We start from the raw sequence: 21,798 nt of genomic DNA, 5'->3' as shown, positions 1-21,798 counted from the left end.
TGTATACAAACAATCTCCACAAATAAATACGTTGTGCTTTCTCTACTTATTCTGTAATCCAGACAGATTTTTGTATTTAAAGGATTTCCTTTAAAAACATTAAAACTTCAAAAATCTAGCTTAGCCTCTTTGTTAAAACATCTTTATAACTTTTGGTTCCCTAGTCTATTTGATTTTAAAATTAAAGCACATACCAATTTACATAGGAAGCAGGAACCCAAACAAGAGTAACCAACAAATACAGCATAGAGCTCCTCAACAGAAAACCAAAGAAAGAGAAACATCTTCTGTCAGGATTAAACAGTACCAGGAGAAAGAGACAGATCTGGGGTCAAATAATCTCAGGATGGCAAAAGAAGAGCAACTGGGAGAGTGGTATCAGACCAGACGGTAGAGGAGTCATGCTGAACTCAGATGCATGGGAAGGGTTAGGAATACACAGAAGAAAGGGGATAATGAGATTTTTTAATTAAATACTATAAATGAGAGAAAAATAAAATCACTGAAGTAACAAGTGAAAATGACACCAGAGAAAAATAGATCTGAGTAAAGGAATCAGGGCCAAGAAATTGGAGAAACTGTGAACTATAAGTGGGAATGTGCCAGTTATTGAAGCTATTCACCAAATATTCTGCATCACCTTTCTGGTATTTAGTAGGATTATCAGGTTCCTGTCCGAGTTAAGCACAGTCACGTGATGACCTGCTTTCACCAATGAAATATAAACAGAGGCTTTACAAGCCACTTCCAGGCAGAGCTTTAAGAACCAGCGGTCAGTTCTCCACTGTGCCTTTCCACTGCCTTCAGTGGTAGAAGCACAGGCGCGGGTGGTGAAAGTTCGTCAGCCTGGGAGCTTGAGTGCCCCCTGCCTACCTGCTTTGGCCACACAGCCTCTGGCAAGAGATAAAGGGTGATGTGCTAAATCACTGAGATTTGGGAGCTGTTTATCACCAAGGCATAACCTGGCCTAAACCGGCCAATGTAAGAAACAAGAGATCCAGAACCACATGAGGTAATTCTACTTACATAAATGCACTCTGCAAGGAAATAAAACACTGCAATTACGGAAGACGCAGATTATGAAAACCATACCTATTGTGAGCAAAACGAAGATCCTCCCCAAAATTACACTTCTCTAACAAATAAAACTTAGAGAAATTCTTCAGACACCTAATCAATAAACATTTACTAATTTTGCTGTACCTCTGGCACTATGTTTCAGACAAATTTTTAAAACATTACTGCATGTTCTTCCTAACTGCTCAGGGATTATGCCAATATCTAATAAAAATAAAACACAGGGTAAGCACCTTGTCCACAGCAATGATTTAGACAACAGAATAGGACTTAGCCACCAATTTTTATTTCTGTTACCTAAACCCTGTCAGATTTAAACCCTTTAGAAAAAGAAAAACTAAAGAAAAGAGCAAAGGCAGATTTTAGCTTAAAATTTTGTGCTAAAATGATCTTTGTGATAAGTTAGGTGGCACACTTCACTTGTAAGCATCTTTCACACATTAAGAAACTTACACAAGTTTACAAGTGTAGTTGGTAAATAACTTTCACTTATTCATTAGCAAAACATCTGTTTAGTGCCTGTGGTGCAAGGATATTCTACATAGTGCCAAAAGATATACAAGAGTCTAACACCCTCTTCCTAACTCCCCTCAATTCGGGTCGAATAAAGCAAACACCCGGAACTATAGAGCAAGGTGGTGTGCCAAAGGAGACACACACCAAGAGGAAAGAGGAAGGAGAGTTCACAAGTGCACGAAGCAAACAGGCTCTTTTATGAAGCTGATGAATTTAAAAGTGCTTCTGGGGGCACCTTTTCCTTCTCCCTCCACTACCCCTCCCACTCCTGGGAGCACACGCTCTCTCTCTCTAATAAAATCTTTAAACAAAAGTGCTTCTGCTTTTCATTATAATTCATTTTTAATGTTTCTATTAGCAAAGCTGTTACAATCTTAAACAAGCACATATTTCAAAGTATACATTTTTAACACATTTCATTAGTTAAACCTACATACCAAATAATGTCAAATTATTTAGTGAGACTGGAGCACTGTCTTTTATTTATTTATTTTAAAAGATTTTATTTATGTGAGAGAGAAAATGAGTTGGGGAGAGGGGCAGAGGGAGAAGCAGACTCCCTGCTGAGCAGAGAGCCCAATGCAGGGCTTGATCCCAGGACCCTGAGATTAAGACCTGAGCCAAAGTCAGACGCTTAACCGACTGAACTACCCAGGAGCCTCTGGAGTACTGTCTTTTGAAATCTTTTCGGAACGCCTCTATATTTCAGAAATCTAAGAGCCAACTAAAAGTTTCCAACTCCTCTACTTTCAAAGAAAAAGCTGTGCTTCCTATTTGCATAATAATTAACTAGTAACACTGTTGCTGATAGTGATCAACATTTGACACTTATTACATGCCAAGCACCATCCTAAGTGTCATGTGTATTAAATCAGTTGGCCCCTCCAGTGCTCCATGAGATAGGTGTTATAGCACTATCCCAATCTCATGACTAGAAAAATGTCAGCACAGAGAAGACAAATAAATTTTGTCATACAACTGGTATGTAAAAGAATTACTCTTCTGCAATTTGGCTCTAGAGCACAAGCTTTAACCATCACAATACATTATTATGCACCTTGATTGTTTTGCAAAGTCTTTTTACCTACCTTAGGAATAACCCAGCGCAATTTAAGTGTCCCTGCCAGGAATTTAATACGTATTAGTCTTAGTAGAGGAATGATCCATTTCATTTTGATGTATTTTGCATTCCTTAGCCAGTTTTAATTCAGTAAGTATATACTGAGCATATTAAGTTATGCCAGGCACTATGTGGGATAAGACAATGAAGAGAGACGGCTTCTGCCCTGCCCTAGCTTATGATATAGTGGGAGGAATATATCAGCCACTAACTAAACATAACACAGAAGGACTGTGGAGAGAGAAAGAAACATGAGCAAGATACTGTGAGAGTTTACAAGGAACTGTGTGACTTTGGTTTGAGGATATATGTAAAGGGAGAGAGAAAAAATAACTTAAAACAGAATTAAGATAGCAAATGTCAGGAACTAAAATGCCACTAATTAACATATGAAACATATATAAGAACTTTTATAAAAACTTACAAAGAATATTTGCAAAGAATGAAAAAAGTTTTGTTTTCAAAATAGCAGGTTGAAGGGCCACCTGGACATCCACGTAGACAGGATTACTAGTTTGAAATACATAAGACAGAGTCATAAAAATCTACATTTTATAAACACACAGAAGCCTTTCCAAAGTTTTAATTAAATTAAAGCATCCTTTATATTGTTTGGCAGGATGGCAGAGATATTGGTTAACTTTACCGGTTAGACATGCATATTGTAAGTACTAAATGGAATATATAATTTCCAAACTATAAAAGGAAAAAGTGGAATGAGGCAGGAATAAAGCAGTAATCCACAGGAATAAAAGGTACAGCAGAGAGAATATAGTCAGTGGTACTTTAACAACATTGTATAGTGCCAGATGCTACAAGACAGACACCTGTGGTGAGGACAGCATAACATATAAACTTTTCAAATACTGCACACCTGAAACTAATGTAACAATATGTCAACTATACTTCAGTTTTGCTTTTTTTTTAAAGCAGCAATCCAGTAAGAGTAAGGGAAAGGGAATGAAAAGCAAAGAAAAAGTACAGAAAAAAACATAAATAAAAAATAAGATAGTAGAAATGAATCCAAAACTCATCAGTAATAATGAACAAATACATTGACTTCAAAGACTCAAAGCTCAGAATTAAAGCACAAAATTCAGTGATCTGCTATTCCTCAGAGAGACACCCAAAGTATAACAGCATATTTAAGGTCAAAATGAAGATACAGACGAAGATACGTGAAGCAAATAACCTGTGGTTATCTTAACAGACAAAAAAGAATTTAAGGAAAAAGCATATATAGAGATAAAGGACATAATTTAATGATAAATGAACAGTAAGAAGACATAATAATCATATACCTTTATACCCACATGTAGCTAACATAGCCTTTGAATAAAAGAGATCAAAAGAATTCCTAGGAAAACTTAACAAGACCAAAAATCATGAGATTTCAAAATATTTCAATGACCAGATCACACAGATTAAAAAATTAGTTAAGATACAGACAATTTGAATAACACAATAAATAACCTTGGCCTAAGGGAAAAACTTCAGAACTCTTGGAAAAAATTATTCATTTTACTGCGTATGTGTAGAATATTTACAAAAAATGATCGTATATTTTATCAATACAAAGAAAGACTTTATAATTCCAAAGAATCAATATCAAATAGATCATTCTTTAGCCACAATGTTTATTAAAGTTTAGAAACCAACAGTTATAATTTTATTAAGTCCAAAAATTACTTTTAAAATATCTTAACTTTAGTGATCTAAAGAAATATAATTACCTTGTTGGTGCTGAGTTTTCCAATTTCATCTAGATCCAAAAACATGTCCAAATCACATCCTAATTTCCCAAAACTGTTCACTGAGGAGCCAAAGGGTCTCACTGTACAGTCCTGAAAATATGCAGCTGCTAGGTCTTCAATAAGAGAACAGGTGAGATATCGGAGCTTAATGTCCTCCTCTGTTAACTGGAACTCCTTCAGGAGAGTGTTCAGCTGATCATCCATCTAGCTGGCCAGAACAAAACCAACAAAATACAGAAAATGTACAGGTCATATAAAATAACTGTCATTTTACTTTCAGAGATCTGATGGCTTTGGAGACCTACCATAAAAACATATCCCTTTTCCTTCAACCATAAAAGTTGATTAAATTTTTTTAGGGGCGCCTGGGTGGCTCAGTTGGTTAAGCTACTGCCTTCGGCTCAGGTCACGATCCCAGGGTCCTGGGATCGAGCCCCGCATCGGGTTCCCTGATCAGCCGATAGCCTGCTTCTCCCTCTCCTTCTGCCTGCCTCTCTGCCTACTTGTACTCTCTCTCTATCTCTCTGTCAAATAAATAAATAAAATCTTTAAAAAAAAAAGAAAAGATTTTTTTAAATATCCCTCTAAAAAGAACTGAGGAATGATAACACTGGCAAAATCAAAGTTGGCCAGAACTAAAATCACTACTTTACAATTAAAGTATTGTTTTAGGAAAATGAAAATAGTATGCTCCAGAAAGAGATCAAAACAACCACAAAGCTAGACATTTTTTTTATCACATTTTAAATGAAGTTGGGGGGAAGGAAGAAGCAATGTTAAAGACAAGAAACACTAGAAATAAGCAATGCTTTAGGTAATGAAGGCCCAAGATCCCTCAACTCCTCAGAATAATAATCCTGTATCTTCACCAAAAAACTGGTGTTAAAGGCATCACATTTTGAAACTGTGCAAGTATTTAAAATAAAAATCATAGCCTCAAATGCCCTTATTTGGAAATAATATTGAAATTAACTGAACTAAGCATTCAACTCAAGAAAAATAAGTAAAAGAAAAGAAGGAAATGTAGAAGGTTAGAAAATCAAACCAAAAAATACCATTTTGATAAAAATCATGAACTGATTCTTTGAAAGGACTACTAAACTAGCTAAACCTTTGACAAGCCTTTGTAAGAAAAACTAAAACTAATATAAACAATGTTAGGGCAGCAAAATAGATTAAATCAGAAATGAGATTTTTTTTTTTGAGATATTTTTAAATTTACAGAAAAATGCCAGGTACAACTATATGTCATTACGTTGACTGGAGAAAGAAAACCTGAACAGTCCAAAGGCTGAAAACTCTAGAAGAAGGTGGTTACTTGGGAGGAGTATAATGGGGCTGTGGGGGCGGGCATCGGGGAAGGATTACTTTCACTTTTCACTCAACATATTCTGTAGTCTATTTTATGATAAGAACCTATAATATACAGGGGCGCCTGGGTGGCTCAGTTGGTTGGGCAACTGCCTTCGGCTCAGGTCATGATCCTGGAGTCCCGGGATCGAGTCCCGCATCCGGCTCCCTGCTCGGCGGGGAGTCTGCTTCTCCCTCTGACCCTCCTCCCTCTCATGCTCTCTGTCTCTCATTCTCTATCAAATAAATAAATAAAATCTAAAAAAAAAAAAAAAAAAAAAAAAGAACCTATAATATACAAACTAATGTCATATATACACACACATATTTTTAGAAATTGGGGAAGTATACCTAAAAACTTACACTTTCTGCATAACAAAGTAATTCAGAAAGCTTCTTGTTTGAAGGAGGGGAATGATTACTGCTTTGTATACAGGACTGTTCTGAAGTCTGGCTTGATGGATTCTTCATCTTTAAATTGAAGAAACGTGACTTGAATGGAATTGCAGCCTCTGTCTCCATACTCGGAGTTCGAGTTACATTCTGTAGTGAAGTGACACTTTCCTTTTGTGAAAACTCTACAACTGCATAAAGACCCTATGCCAAAATCATAAGGAAAAGCAGAAGACATCTCAGAAGGATATATTTTACATATTTACATAGTGTTTCAGTTCAAATTTCCAAACGATTATCATAATACTAAAAAAGATTCATTACAAATGAAACACTTCTAACACAAGCACTGGTTTTAATCATTATAAGCAGACTAAGAAAAGGAACACCATAAAGTGATACTAGTCAACAGAAGCTGAAAACAATGATGAAATAGAAAATCATAAGGCAAAACAAAAATCCCCTCCCCCCAGCCTTTATCCCTAAGATAACAGACTAAAGTATTCAAATAATGGAATCAGTCAGTTATACGTTACTTATAATTCTGTAGTAATGCCATAAGGATGTCTATTCTCATACAAAAAAAAAATCATTAAAGAAATTTAAAGAAAGATGTAAGATATCAAAAGAGAATCTAACTTTACCATATTGCAAGTAACAAATGGGACCTTTACCTTTCAAAAGCATGAATGTCAGACTGTTTTCAAATACTTACAAAGCTCTCATAGAAGAAATGACTATTAATAGGTCCATGCTGGGATAAATATTTCAGAAACTTTTTTTCACTGATTTTATTTGGGCAATGTATTAGAACAGTTCGCTGTGCCTGTTCTCGTCTTTCTTTCTGCACCTCAGAGAATTTCTTTTTGGGAGTCCTGTCTTCAGAGCCTGTGAATGAGACAAAAACGTTTGCAGCACAAACACACACACACACACACCGATATAAAATTTAAAGCATATTTCAATAAGGTATATAAAGATTTTATAGCTGACTAAATGAATCCAAATCTCATCTTCTTATTTACCTATGTAAGAATGAAGCTATACTACTTTTGATTTTCATTTTACCATTCTCTTGTAATTATCATTAATACTGTCCACTTTCCCAGTTTTGATTTACTGTATTCAATGCATAGCACTGAAAAGAGAGAGATCCACAAAATTATAAAAGCAAAATCAGGAATGTAAAATCACTCGTGTAACACCTCCCCAAATAAATACGCACATACAAAATCTGTATAAGCTGTAACATTCCAAAGCCTAAAAGAAATTATTATAAGCCTGAGTGTAACGAGAATGAGTTTAGAACTTTAATGTATTAAAGTAAGTTATTATAGTTTTTCTTTGTCGTGGGCTTTGATCTGGCTGAAACAATTAACAATGAGTTACCAACTACCGTGCTGTGTATCACAGGGAAATCAAAGAATTTAAAATCGAGTTGCTGCCCATAAAAGTTCATGATAATTTTACTAATGAAATACATGATTATTTCTTTTTTCATAAAAAACCACTCCAGGGGGCGCCTGGGTGGCTCAGTCGGTTAAGCGACTGCCTTTGGCTCAGGTCATGATCCCAGGGTCCTGGGATCAAGTCCCGCATCGGGCTGTCTGCTCAGCAGAGAGTCTGCTTCTCCCTCTCACTCTCCCTCTGTGCTTGCCCTCCCTACCTCTCTCTCTCTGTCTCTCAAATAAATAAAATCTTTGGGGAAAAAAAAAAAACAACAAACACTCCAGGGGTTGGGGGTTTTACAATCACAGGCAATGAAGACAAGAGCTGTGAAAGTCAAGAATTAGATATTAATAAATCAATTGACCACAAAGGAAAGATCAACAACTAAGTATAAAGCCAAACAATGAGTTTTAGCAACTCATTTTTCCTCCAATATATTTAACTTCTAGTTGGGTGGCTTAAAAGTGTTTCCAGAAGTCTGGAATGGTAGCTTCTAGAGATTATAAACCACCAAGTCTGATATCAATACTCTAAAGAAATTCCAAAGAGAATAAATAGTACAGAAAATAGAATCGGTATGTGGAAATTGGCAGATGCTTTTAGACTCCTCTTCTTTCAAAAGGTTATAAAACTGATGGATCAAGGAATACTACAAACTACAAAACTACAAACACACTTAATTTATCTTAATTTCAGCAAACTCCAATACATCCTCACAGACCAGACAGACAAATGTGCGTTAAGGCCAGTAAGGGCTTGCGGAACCCTAAACTGTGTTCATTAGTACAGACCCAGAGGCAGTCTCTAATGGCACACCACAGAACTCTTGGCCCTGACACAGTCCCCATATCCAACAATTGATCAAACAGGTACTGAGTACCTTTCCTGCATTTACTGTACTAGATACTGAAAACACATCTCTTAAATAGGGGTCCACATCTCCATTCTGAATGCCAACTCTTTAACATCCATCTCTTATTTCAAGGCCTGATTCCTCAACTGGTCTCATTCACACTAGTCTTTTCCTTCTCAAGCAATTCTTTGCTGCCAAAGTGACCTTTATAAACTAATCTTTTAAAAAAGTCTTATTTTTTTACCTCCTTGCTTCAAAGCCTTCAGTAGCTTCCCTACCGCATTCAAGATCAAGTCTAAACCTGACAGCGTGGGTATGTATAGTTACCGGCATTTTGTCCCACTGCTCCTCTTCAATGTCAATTTCTACCATTTCCTCCTTTTGCACTTAAGGTATTCCATACACAATACTACCACATACTGTGAACTTTTAAAATCTTCCTGTCTCTGAACGGAATGCCCGCTTTCTTATTTTCTGCCTCAAAAACTCCCATTCACCCTCCCAGAGGTATATGAAGACTTTCGACTTTCCAGGACAGACTCTCCTCTACCTCTATTACCTTACTTCAACATCTGTGAAAGAAGGTAATTCATGGTATTGTATTTATTTAACAATATGGACAAATATGTCTTCCATATTGAGGACAGAGACTATTATTATTCACTTTGATCTCAGTCTATTGACAGTCCTCCCAATTTGTTCCTATTTTTTTTTTTTTTGGACACAGGCTCTGCCTAGACCACCTCACCCACTTTTCCCTTTGTAATTACTACCTATATTTTCTCGTCTCTAGTTTTCACTGAGTCTAGACTGATGTCCAAGTGCTTACTGTAAAAGTAAAGCCAAATTGTTAAATTTTATAAAGTAAAAGTATAAATCCTTCCCTAGTTCTCTGCCCCTAATAACACCCAACTATTAAGTTTGGTATTTATGTTTCCAGATATTTTTAAGGCATATATAAACATACACATTTGTATTTCTCCACAAAGAACCATTTTTTACATAATTAAAAATTACTGAAATCATACTATACATTCTGTTTTATAATATGCTTCTAAAGACTTAATACATTGGTGATATCTCTGTTTGTATATGTTTACCTCATTATTTAAGCAACTGTGTAAGTATTCTTGTTAATTCATCATAGGTTAGTCAATCCTCTACTGATAAATATTTGGGTGGTTTTCCTTTCTTCACTATTACAACAATACTGCAGTATCATCTGCATACAATGTCTTTGCACCTTTTTGCAAGTATATCCCTGCAGGTGATCACTAGGGAGGAGAGACTGAATTTAAGATTGATAGAGAAATCTGATAAAAGATGAAGAAATGTGCTTGAGAAGATAGGAGAGGTAGAATCCAAAGTATTAATAGTTCTGGCCTTGAACAACAGTAGGTAAAAATGATGAGGACAAGACAAAGTTGTGAAGGAGGGGACAAAGAATTCAGGTAGTTTATTATCTCACAAAAAGCTTATCAAATCTACCAATGACACAAAGTTGAGAGTAAAAAGTAGTGAGTGCTAGTATTTTATGACCAACGCAATTTATGGCATTGATGACATAATCTGGTAAGCATAAACTTAACACAAAAAATAAGACTAAATACTGTCCTGCATCTAAAATTAAAAACAACATAAAGATACAATGACATAACGGGGAAGAAAATTAATCTAGGAGTAGTTGCATATAAGAGGCCTAAAAGTTTAATTTGATCAACGCTCAGAATTAGTCAAAGAAATGTCTTAATTGCTGGGATATGGATAGGGAGAAAATAAACATATATAAAACTCCAAACTTGGGGCTCCTGGGTGGGTCAGTTGTTAAGCGTCTGCCTTCGGCTCAGGTCATCATCCCAGGGTCCTGGGATCAAGCCCCACGTCGGGCTCCCTGCTCAGCGGTGCTTCTCCCTCTCCCACTCCCCCTGCTTGTGTTCCCTCTCTCGATGTGTCTCTCTGTCAAATAAATAAATAAAATCTTTAAAAAACAAAACAAACTCCAAACTTTATTAAAACAAATGTTTTCAAAAATCCAAATTCAAGGGATAACAGAACTTCTTTACTATTTACTGGCAAGGCCACATATGCAGTATATGTTCTACTCTGGACATAATGGATATAAAGGATTTTAAAGAACCAGAGAGGGGCTCCTGGGAGGCTCAGTAGGTTAAGCGTCTGCCTTTGGCTCAGGTCATGATCTCAGGGTCCTGGGATCGAGTCCCGTATTGGGCTCCCTGCTCAACGGGGAACCTGCTTCTTCCTCTCCTGTTCCCCCTGCTTGTGCACTCTCTCTCTCTGTCAAATAAATAAAATCTTAAAAAAAAAAAAAAAAAAGAAACAAACAGAGAACATCTGGAGAGGGGCAGTAAAAGGTCTAGAAACTGACAGAGAATTACTGTAAATACAGCCTGGAAAAAAAACTAATGAGAACCCAAATGCTGTCTTCAAATATAACAGTGAGCTGTCTTCAAATATAACAGTGAGCCCTCCATTCGTGCAGCACTTCAGTTTTCCAAGCACCTTCACATATACACTCTATTTAGAATCTCACAATAATTTTTGAGATACAGTGGGTCTATAACTGGTGGAAAAACGGCACAAAATCAAACATCTATAAGCTAAGTAGCCACTTATAGAATTAATCTGTTGTCTGATTGCCTAGCATCTGCCCCCTTATTCGAGTTAGAACACATCCTGCTTGTAGAAAACCGCTATATGAAGTTGTAGGGGGGCGGTCAATACAGTTATCCTACCTGTGACACTGACCCTCACCCCATTAGATAGGCTAAGATTATTAGACTATTTTGGATAGCTCCTCTGGGTCCAAAGGGTGGGGGGGGCGGGGTGTGATCAATCAAAAGTTCTTTCTTCAAATTCAGGTAAAAGATGATCTTATTCTTCCTTCTGGCGAAGGCTACAAGCATGTAAACATGAAGCTGCTGTGGCCATGCCTCTGTGTAGAAGAATCTGAGATAAGGGGGCAACCAAACAACAATACCCCACATTGACCATATCTATCCACCTTAACGCATCTAGCTCTCTCTGACGTTTGGTTACATGGGTTGGTATATCCTCCCCCCTCTACTTAAGCTAATTCAAGTTAGCTTCTGTCACCTGTACCCCAAAGAGTGCTGAATAATACACTGCATATTCTTACTCTTAAAATTGGGGGTCTTTTCCACTACCCAAATGAAAGCTATGTCAAAGCTAAGCTTACTTAGCTCATTACAAACATTTTCCAACCATTAGAGCCTGACCAAAAAATGGATTTGGTTGATTTATGAAATACTGTATTCCTTCTTACTAGAAAATATTACTAGAAATGTTTTCCAACAAGTTCTCATACTAAATGGAAACCTCAACTGGAAATTTCTCAAGTTTCTTCCAATTATAATATGTTATGCTTCTGAGTATAAAGTGCAGGTACCTTCTTCTCTTTTAAAAAATGGAAAATAAATTCAGATGAAGATCTTGTTAGGCACCCCAAAAGTCCCTGAATATTTAGCCAATTATGATACAAAATGAAGCACATTTCCTAAGAAAAACAACAAAGCTGTATGAACGAAGAGTATAGTCTTGGAATCAGGTTTTTTCCTTATCTTTGCTACTTCATAGATGGGTAAGTTTCAACTCGCCACTTGGACTAGCCTTTTTCCTCATCTATAAACTGCAGTAATAACTCCTTCCGTACCAACTTTACAGTTTTATTTCTCAAAGAGCTTAAGAAAAAACTCCCAAATCTAAACCACTATACGGATGTCAAATTACAATAGCTTCTTTGACAGAATCCTTACTTAAATTTTCAGTTACTTGAGTATTTTTAACAGAAGCAGTTTCTACCAAATACAATCCAATCAGTATGTCAGTGAAATGTCATATTAAGTAACAATTCTCACTCCCTGTCAATATGAACCTTTATTTATACAGTCTGATGAGAAGAGCAATCCCACCATTTATTTTAAGGGAAAACATTTTACTTGATTAGCCTACTACAAAAATATTCCCAGAAATAATTTCATCTCTTAAAACTATAGCCCCAAGAAATGGCAGAAATCAACATATTGCTTAATAATTTGATTCGAGGTCTAAATGAACTCAGCTATGTAACCTTGCACAAGTTACTTAGCTCTTTGAGCCTCTCTGTACACCTGTTAAGTGGAGACAGATGATACAGTCTTTGCTAGATTGTTTTAAAAATTGTAAATAAGATACATGCAGTTTTGGGTCACACGAGGGGTTCACTAATAGTGGGCTTCTCAATACACAAAGAAGCATATAAATTTAGAACGTTTACGGGGCAGCAGCCTGTTCTGGTGAATGCAAATCTGTTACCTGGTTACCAAAATGGCCAAAAGAATAAAGCAAACGGCAGTAATGTCCACAGGCAGAATACTACATTTGGGAGCCGCGAATATTGTTATTCATTAATGCTTCACTACTCGTCCTCCATCAACAACTTATAAAATCAGATACATTTGTAAATTCAGCAACTGACCGATGTGTGGCATCACTGTTTTCATTGGGAACGTTGTTCTGCCAAATTATAAAATATTAGCAAGCCGTTCTCTTAGTCTGAACTTCACAAATATTTAAATACTTTCATTACTGTACACAGGCGTCCTCAAAGAAACATCACCCACCCCACTACCACCACGAGCAAGGAGCGGCCCTGCGTTCCCCTGATGAGATTAGAGGAGGACGGGACACGGCCTCACCCTATTGCCAAAGGCTCCACGCACAAACCACGCGCTCGCCCACGATCCCAGTCTCTCTCCCTTTCCCTCGCCCGCGGTGGGTCGCCGATACAGAGCAAACCGAGAACCCTGCGCCATCACCTGTCTCCACGTTCCTCGAGGACTGCTCGTCTCTCTTAACGTCTGCTGCCACAGTTCCTGAGCAACTGAGAAGCCTGTGAGTAGGACGCAGGACTTGACTTCTCTGAGCACATAGGGGTAAACAGGCCAACATCCACAGGCCGCGAGCCGCCATTGTCAAAGTAACACGAGCGGGAAAGACGAAAGGGCACAGGCTCCCGCGCATGCGCGCTGGAGCGAAAGGAATGGGAAGCCTAGAGGGTCAAACTAGGCGAAAGCTGCCGACTAAAGATGCCTTTGCTTTTGGACCTGTTTCCTTTCCGCTCTCCCACAGTTCTCTAAAAGACCCCTCCCCAATAGAACGAGCCCACCACCTGCTCTTTAAAATAGTCCTGAAAATAGAACCAGAGAGCAAGGTCATGAGGAAGGAGCACTGACTTGGGAATCTATACTTAGCGTATAATAAATGCCAACACTTTTTCTTTAACAGACACTGTTGTGAGTGCTCTACTTGTATTGACTCTTAACCCTTAATCCTCGCGGAGCAGGGACCCTGATGCGGACCTCAATCCCAGAACCCTGGGCTCATGACCTAAACCGAAGGCAGAGGCTTAATGACTGAGCCACCCAGGCGCCCCAGTACTTCATTCTTTCCTGTGACCAAAAATAACATTCCATTACATGTGTTAAAAGATAAATTGAGGCATATTAAAAATTTTAAGAGATTATTTGAGGAAAAAAACAATTCAAATCAGGCAACATCCGATCTAGCAGATAGAAAGGACTCTTAAAGCCTGGAGACTTGAAAATAAAAACAAAAGACTTTTATAGGCAGAGGAGAGCAGGAACAAGGAAGTTAAACTAAGCAAAAAGCCTGTTGGTTATTGCAAAGTTACTTTCCTTTAGGAGATGTCCCAGTCCTATCAGGCAAATTAATTAGCTAGTGCTGATCCGGTGATTCCTGACTGACTGGCTTAAGATTCCATTTCTGGGAGAGTTGAAACAAATGAAGTCTTGGTTTGGTTACATGGGGTTTAAACAAGTGACTGTTTGGGGCCTGTTGTCTTATTTTTAACAATGGATATGCTGCATATGGTTATCCATTTCTGCTGTTTCTACCTTTTGGCTATTATAAATAATGCTACTATGAACATTCATGTATCAGTTTTTGTGTGAACATATGCTTTCACTTCTCTTGGGCATATACCTACGAGTGGAAGTGCTGGGCCATATGGTAACTCTATGTTTAATCTTTGGAGGAAATGTCAGCCTCTTTTCCAAAACAGCTGCACCATTTTCATTCCCACTAGTAGTGTAAGAAGTTTCCAATTTCTGCACATTCTTGCCAATATTTGTTATTTTCTGTTTTTTTTTTTTAAGATTTTATTTATTTATTAGAGAGAGAGAGAGACAGCATGAGAGGGGGGAGGGTCAGAGGGAGAAGCAGACTGCCTGCCGAGCAGGGAGCCCGATGCGGGACTCGATCCCGGGACTCCAGGATCATGACCTGAGCCGAAGGCAGTCGCTTAACCAACTGAGCCACCCAGGCGCTCCTTCTGTGTTTTTTTTTAATAGCCACACTGATGGGTATGAGTAGTATCTCACTTTTGATTTGCATTTGATGAATGATGAGCTCTTTTCATGTGATTATTGGTCATTTGTGTATTTGAAGAAATATCTATTCGGATCCTTTGCCCATTTTTAATTGGATTTTTACTACTGTTTAAGAGTTCTTTATATATTCTGGATATAAGTCCTTATCAGATATATTATCTGCAAACACTTGATCCTATTCTGTGGGTTGAACTTCACTTTTTTGATGGTGTCCTTTAAAACATACAAGTTAATTTTTATGAAATCTAATTTCTTTATTTTTTTCTTTTGTTGCCTGTGTTTTAGTGTCATATCTAAGAAACATTGCCTAACCTGAGGTTGTGAAGATTTACCCCTATGTTTGCCTCTAAGATGTTAATATTTTTAGTTCTTACATTTAGGTCTTTGATCAATTTTGAGTAAATTTTTTTTTTTTTTTTTTTTTTTTTTAAAGATTTTATTTATTTATTTGACAGAGAGATTGACAGTGAGAGAGGGAACACAAGCAGGGGGAGTGGGAGAGGGAGAAGCAGGCTTCCTGCTGAGCAGGGAGCCCGATGCAGGGCTCGATCCCAGGACCCTGGGATCATGACCTGAGCCGAAGGCAGACGCTTAACCGACTGAGCCACCCAGGCGCCCCATGAGTAAATTTTTATATATGGTATGAGGTAGGCGTCCAATTTCATGGTTTTGCTTGTGGATATTCAAATTGTCCCAGTACTATTTGTTTAAAAAACTCTACTTTGCCCATTAAATGGTATTGGCATATTTGTTTAAGTCAGTTGATCATAGATATCTGGGCTTATTTCTGGATTCTAAATTCTATTTCATTGATCTATATGTCTATCCTTACACCAGTACCACACTACCTTGATCAATGTAGCTTTGTAGTAAGTTTTAAAATCAGAAAGTATGAGTTTTCCAAACTTGTTCTTCTTTTCCAAGATTGTTTTGGCTATATCAGGTCCCTAGATTTCCATATGAATTTATGATCAGCTTCTCAGTTGCTGCCCAAAAGGCAGCTGAGATTTTGATAGGAATTGTGTTGAATCTGTAGATCAATTTCAGGAGTATTGTCATCTTAACAACATTAAATCTAAAACATGAACATGGAAGGCCCTTCTATTTATTTAGTTCTCCTTTAATTTCTTTCAACAATGTTTTCCAGTTTTCAGTGTATGAATCTTATATTTATTAAATTTATTTCTAAGTATTTTATTCTTTATGATGCTACTATAAATGAAATTGTTTTCTTAATTTTGTTTATGGATTATTCATTGCAAGTAGATAGAACATTCAATAGAATGTTCATTGCAATAGAAACACAATTGATTTTTGTATGTTAATAGTGTATCCAGTAACCTTGATAACTCAGTTTTAGTTCTAATAGTTTTTTGGTAGCTGCATTAGATTTTTCTATATATAACTTCATGCCATCTGCAAAGAGATAGTTTAACTTCTTCCTTTACAGTTTGGAAGCTTTTATTTCATTTACTTACCTAATAACTCTGGCTAGAACCTCCAGTACAATGTTGAATAGAGGTGGTAAGAATGCACATCCTGTATTGTTCCTGTTCTTAGTGGAAAAGCATCCTTATAGTTTATGTTATTAGTTGTGGGTGTTTTGTAGATCCTTTTACCAGGTTGAGGAAGTTCCCTTCCCTTACTGTTTGTTAAGCATTTTTATCAATGAAAGTGTGTTGGATTATTTTTTTGTTTTGTTTTGTTTTTTTCCTGCATCTATCAAGATGATCTTATGCTTTTGTCTTGCATTCTTTTAATATGGTATATTACATTAATTAATCTTCAGGTGTTAAACCAATCTTGCATTCCTGCAATAATCCCACTGGTCATGGTGTATAATCCTTTTTACATGTTGCTGCATTCAGCTTACCTATATTTTTGCTCTAATCTCTTAACTGGTTTGCCTCTTTCTACTGTACTCCATATAGTCTGTTCTCAGCCCTCTGGCTACAGTGTTGTGATTATGTCATTCTTTTCAAAATGCTCCAGGGACTTCTTTCCCACTCCAGAGTAAAAGATCTGATATAAATGAGCGTCCCAATTCTTCTAGATCACATTTTCTGGCACTTTGTGCCTCATCTACTCTACTCTTCCTATACTAGTCTCCTTGATATTTCTCAGAAATCCAAGAAAATTTGCACCTCAGGGCATTAGCACTTGCTGTATTCTCTTCCTTGGTTGTTTTTCTCCCATATGGCTTATTCCCTTATTTCCTTCAGGTCTCTGTTCAAATGTTGCCTCACTAGAGAAGCATTTTTTTTATCACTTTATAAAATAACAATGCTTTTGGGTAAAAACTTGCATGGCAAGTATGGCATAGTATTCCCCATTCTCCTTACCTGCTCTTTCTTGATAGCATATTTTACCATCTGACATTATATATATGTTTCTATGCTTACTTTGCTTACTATCTGTCTTTCCTCAAGTACAGCATAAGCCCAAGTAAGTATATTTATTGGACAGGTATTATTGATTTATTACTATGGGCAATGTTCTAAGTGCTGGAGATAAAATGAAAAAAAAATCCAGATAAAATCCCTGCCCTATGGAGCTTATCTTTTAGTAGGGAGAGACATTCAATAAACAAATATAATTAAAATATGGAGTATGTCAGTAGTGATGAGTACATAGAGAAAGATTTTGCAAGAAATATGGAGGTCACTAATATTCTTGGTAAAAGCAGTTTTAATGGAAGATGGATATGAAAATGCAATTGGAATTGGTTCAGGTATGAATGAGAGGAGAAAACTTAAAACAGATGGTACAGAAAATTATTTTAGGGATCTTACTACTAAGGTGAATAGAGAAATGGGGTATGAAGAAATAACATATTTGTACATTGATCCAAACAATCCCAGTAGAGATAGAAAATAGGTATTATGGGAGACAGAAGAGAAAATTGCTGAGCTATGTCCTTTAGTAGTTCTTGAGAGAGGATGTAGTCTAGTTCCCTAGTGAAGGGACTGGACTAGGAATATGGACTATATGGAGATGATGTGGGTAGGTGTTATGTTTGTTAAATGAATGATTCACTGTTGATCATAATAGTAAAGTACTTGCCCCAGGAAATTCCAGCAAGTGGCCTCACATCGTGGGGCTTTCCCTGATCTCCTTTGTAAACTGAGATCATCTTTGTATGTGATATAGTCAACTAGGTTACAGTCCACAATATTAAATCTGGGTTCAAGTGCTGACTTGTTCTCATTTTCTGAAGACTGGTGCAACAATTCTTTTACTTGGAAGCATTTTAATGTGATGTATCAAAAACCAACTCAAATTATGTAAGTTTAAAAAACACATTCATGACTTTTACCAACATTTCCACTTCTAGGAATTTACCCTATAGATATACATGCACAAGTGTACAAGGTTATATATACAAGGAGGTTCACTGCAGCATTAATTGTAAAAGCAAAAAAATGGAAATAACTCCAACATCAATCGTTGGTTACATCAACTAGGGTACAGACATACCATGAAACTCTCTTCCTTTATTACAAAGAGTGAGTTACTTTGTCTAGAGGGTACCTCTGGCTTGAAAAGACTTCAAATTTTTACATCATAGAATTCTAATTATATACAATTTTTTTACAATAAGCATGTGTCAACATATTAACTCTACCATTAAAAAATCCCATATAGGAGTGGCGCCTGGGTGGCTCAGTCGTTAAGCATCTGCCTTCGGCTCAGGTCATGATCCCAGGGTCCTGGGATCGAGCCCCACATCGGGCTTCCTGCTCGGTGGGAAGCCTGCTTCTCCCTCTCCCACTCCCCCCGCTTGTGTTCCCTCTCTCACTGTGTCTCTGTCAAATAAATAAACAAAATCTTTAAAAAAAAAAAAAATCCCACATAGGACACTTCAAAGATATGGTAATGTTTTATTTTTTAAACTGTGTGGTGGGGCCACGGGTGTTCATTGTATTAGAATTCTTCTTACCATACACATATTTGTAAATACCATTTTGTATCTATTCAATATTTAATAAAACATTATACCCATGATATCTGATTATTGTCTTGTTAATGATTTCTCTTTTGAAAAGGCTAGTGCAAATAAATCTTTGTCAAAGAGTTGGGGGTTCTACTAGCTGAGGTCAGTTCATTCGGCTTTCTCTATGTCTATCAAGAATTGCCCACATAGATTCTCTCGAACATGGGAAGAAAGAAGTCAAACTTCTGGATATCACTGAATATTTGTTACAGACGGTAGCCTTAATCTTTTGGTTTACAAAGTTTATTGACTGCTAGGGACTGAATTGTGTCCTCCAAAAAAGATATGTTCAAGTCCTAGCCCCCTGTACCTCAGAATACGACCTTATTTGGAAATAAGGTTATTGCAGATGTAATTAGTTAAGATGAAGTCATACTGGAGTCGCGTGGGCCCCTAATCCAATGCGACTGGTATCCTTATAAGAATATGGCCATGTGAAGATAGAGACATAGAAAGGATGCCCTATGTTGACAAGGCAGAGACCGTAGTTGTGTGGCTGCAAGCCAAAGAATGCCAAAGATTTCCAGCAAACCACAGAAGCTAGGGAGAGACAAGGAAGGATTCCCCTACAGGCTTCAGAGGGAACATGGCCTCGCCAACACTTGAGTTTGGATTTCTAGCCTTCCAGACTGTGGGACAATACATTTCTGTTATTTCAAGCCACCTCAATGGTGCCATTTTGCTAAGAGCAGGACTAGCAAACTAATAAGCCTGCCCTATACTTATAGTTATTATCAATATTATTGTGACATCAGACCATAGTCATCAATCAGATTGAATGCATTTCACATCACGAAGCCAACCGACCCTTCTCTCGTTTGAGAGATCCTGTGAAATATAGCATTGGAAATGTCTGGAAGGACACTCTCCAAACTGTCAGCAGTGACAGTTCCCTATAAGGAAGGAAATCAGAGGCTTAGGTGCATAGAAATGAGGGACTTTTAACATATTGCCATCTTAAAAAACAAATATATTTGTTGCATCATTAAAAAGAAAAAAGATTCCTATGCAGATTGGGAAGCCAATAGGAAAGGAGCAAAATATTGTGTGTACATTTCACATGCTACTAAAATACTTATTGTAAGTTAAGCTAGTCTTTGGTAAAAAGTGAACATGTGTGATTTAGGGCTCAGAGACCATATATATTGTTTGTGACCATGTAATTATTGAAACACTGTCTTGGGGAACCTGGGTGGCTTAGTCGTTAAGCGTCTGCCTTCGGCGCAGGTCATGATCCCAGGATCCTGGGATCGAGCCCCGCATCGGGCTCCTTGCTCAGCGGGAAGCCTGTTTCTCCCTCTGCCCACCCCCTGCTTGTGTTCCCTCTCTCACTGTGTCTCTCTCTGTCAAATACATAAATAAAATCTTTAAAAAAAAAAAAAAGAAAAAGAAACACTGTCTTTCACTCTCAGAAGTGTTCCAGTTGGACAATAAATTATATGGTTACCTTACCTCTTTTCAGATCCTAGTTTCCCATTCGAGTCACCAAGAAGGATTTTCATGTTCAAAGCCAAATACATCAGCTAAGAACAGTTCAGCAAACAGAGGTGCCAGGGAAAATTTTACTAGCAGAGAAAAGCAAACTCAGGAAAGCAAACACTGGGACTTTTGAAAGGTATGCACCAATGCAATTTTTCAATTTCTGTGAAATTGTATCTTTTATCTTTAAGATCAAGGAAATTTTGCATTCTCTAAATATTTATATATTTGGAACAGTAGAAAAATAATGCTTTTCTCACCATACAGCTGAATTACTTTATTTTTCCTTTCAAATCATCTTTAAGTAAAATTGGATTGGCAGTCCATGGATCTTATGCTCTCCCCCATCCCCAAATGCCTGAGATTCCTGCCTTCTCATCTGAGAGGTACAGCTCTAATCCTGGAGACTTCTTGAGCTCCTTTATTAAATGCCTGGGTGTTCAGTAGAAGACTTAACTGAATGTTTCACTGCTTTCTAGTTCAATCACATCATCTAATAAGGGGAGACCCCTCTGGATAAATGGCTCTTAGTAAGTGAAGTGGTTGACTTTGCCCAACCTTTTATTTCACGTGAGCGAGGAAAACTCACAAACCCCTTTCACTTGCTTTAGACTAATACACGTAGAAAAACTGACTTAGTTATCAGGTAAACAGAGATATATATTTTTATTCATTCATTCATTCATTCATTCATTCAGTTCATCAGTCAGTCCAAAGAGCACATCTCATAGCTCTGCACCTCCAGGCTTAGCCTAGCACCTGGCACAAGGGCAGTCCCTGAATATGAACTGAAGATCAGGCACAAGTGGCAAGAGAGAAAAAGAGCACTGACCTGGGAGTCAGGAGGCTGGATTCTAGTCCTACCTCTACCAGGAACCTGCTCTGCATGTCCTTAAGGAAAGGAATTCAACATCTTGCTTTCGTCCCTTGTGTCTGCTAAACTGCAGAAAGAGGAACACAGGATCTTCTGTTTCATCATAACACAAAGACTTAGAATTCAGACCTATTCCCTTAAAATTATGTGCCAGTACTATAAAGTTATACAAGACTTATATCAAGAGTTTCTTGGGGCGCCTGGGTGAGCTCAGCGGATTAAGTGTCGGACTCTTGATTCCAGCTCAGGTCACGATCTCAGGGTCCTGAGATCGAGCCCCACATCTAGCTCCGTGCTGAGTGTGGAGCCTGCTTGAGATTCACTCTCTTCCTCTCCCTCTGCCCCTTCCCCTGCTTGTGCACTCTCTCTCTCTCAAAACAAACAAACGAACAAAAATAAAAATAAAAAAACAAAGAGTTTCTTATAGCAAGTGTTTCTGCCCTCATGGAGTCCATTCTCTGCTGAGGAAAACAGACTAGTCAGTAGATGACTTCGGTCTAGCGGTAAAACG

The 21,798-nt window shown here is 37.5% G+C and overlaps 1 protein-coding gene across 1 annotated transcript in view; it reads right to left on the bottom strand.

The window, feature by feature from the left end:
* Positions 1 to 13,542, bottom strand: part of MTPAP (mitochondrial poly(A) polymerase) — a 30,352-nt gene extending 16,810 nt beyond the window's left edge. Inside the window, exons 1-4 of the mRNA XM_036099644.2 lie at positions 13,348 to 13,542; positions 6,926 to 7,098; positions 6,181 to 6,414; positions 4,447 to 4,671 (exon numbers count right to left, since the gene is read on the bottom strand). Of these exons, the coding sequence (XP_035955537.2) occupies positions 4,447 to 4,671; positions 6,181 to 6,414; positions 6,926 to 7,098; positions 13,348 to 13,501 (786 nt within the window). The 5' untranslated portion in view covers positions 13,502 to 13,542. The remainder of the gene's footprint in view (positions 1 to 4,446; positions 4,672 to 6,180; positions 6,415 to 6,925; positions 7,099 to 13,347) is intronic.
* Positions 13,543 to 21,798: the final 8,256 nt, after the last annotated feature.

Source organism: Halichoerus grypus, chromosome 6, assembly GCF_964656455.1.
Source record: "Halichoerus grypus chromosome 6, mHalGry1.hap1.1, whole genome shotgun sequence".
Taxonomy (NCBI): domain Eukaryota; kingdom Metazoa; phylum Chordata; class Mammalia; order Carnivora; family Phocidae; genus Halichoerus; species Halichoerus grypus.
Note: the sequence above shows the minus strand (reverse complement) of the source record. Positions and strands in the feature narration are given on the sequence as shown.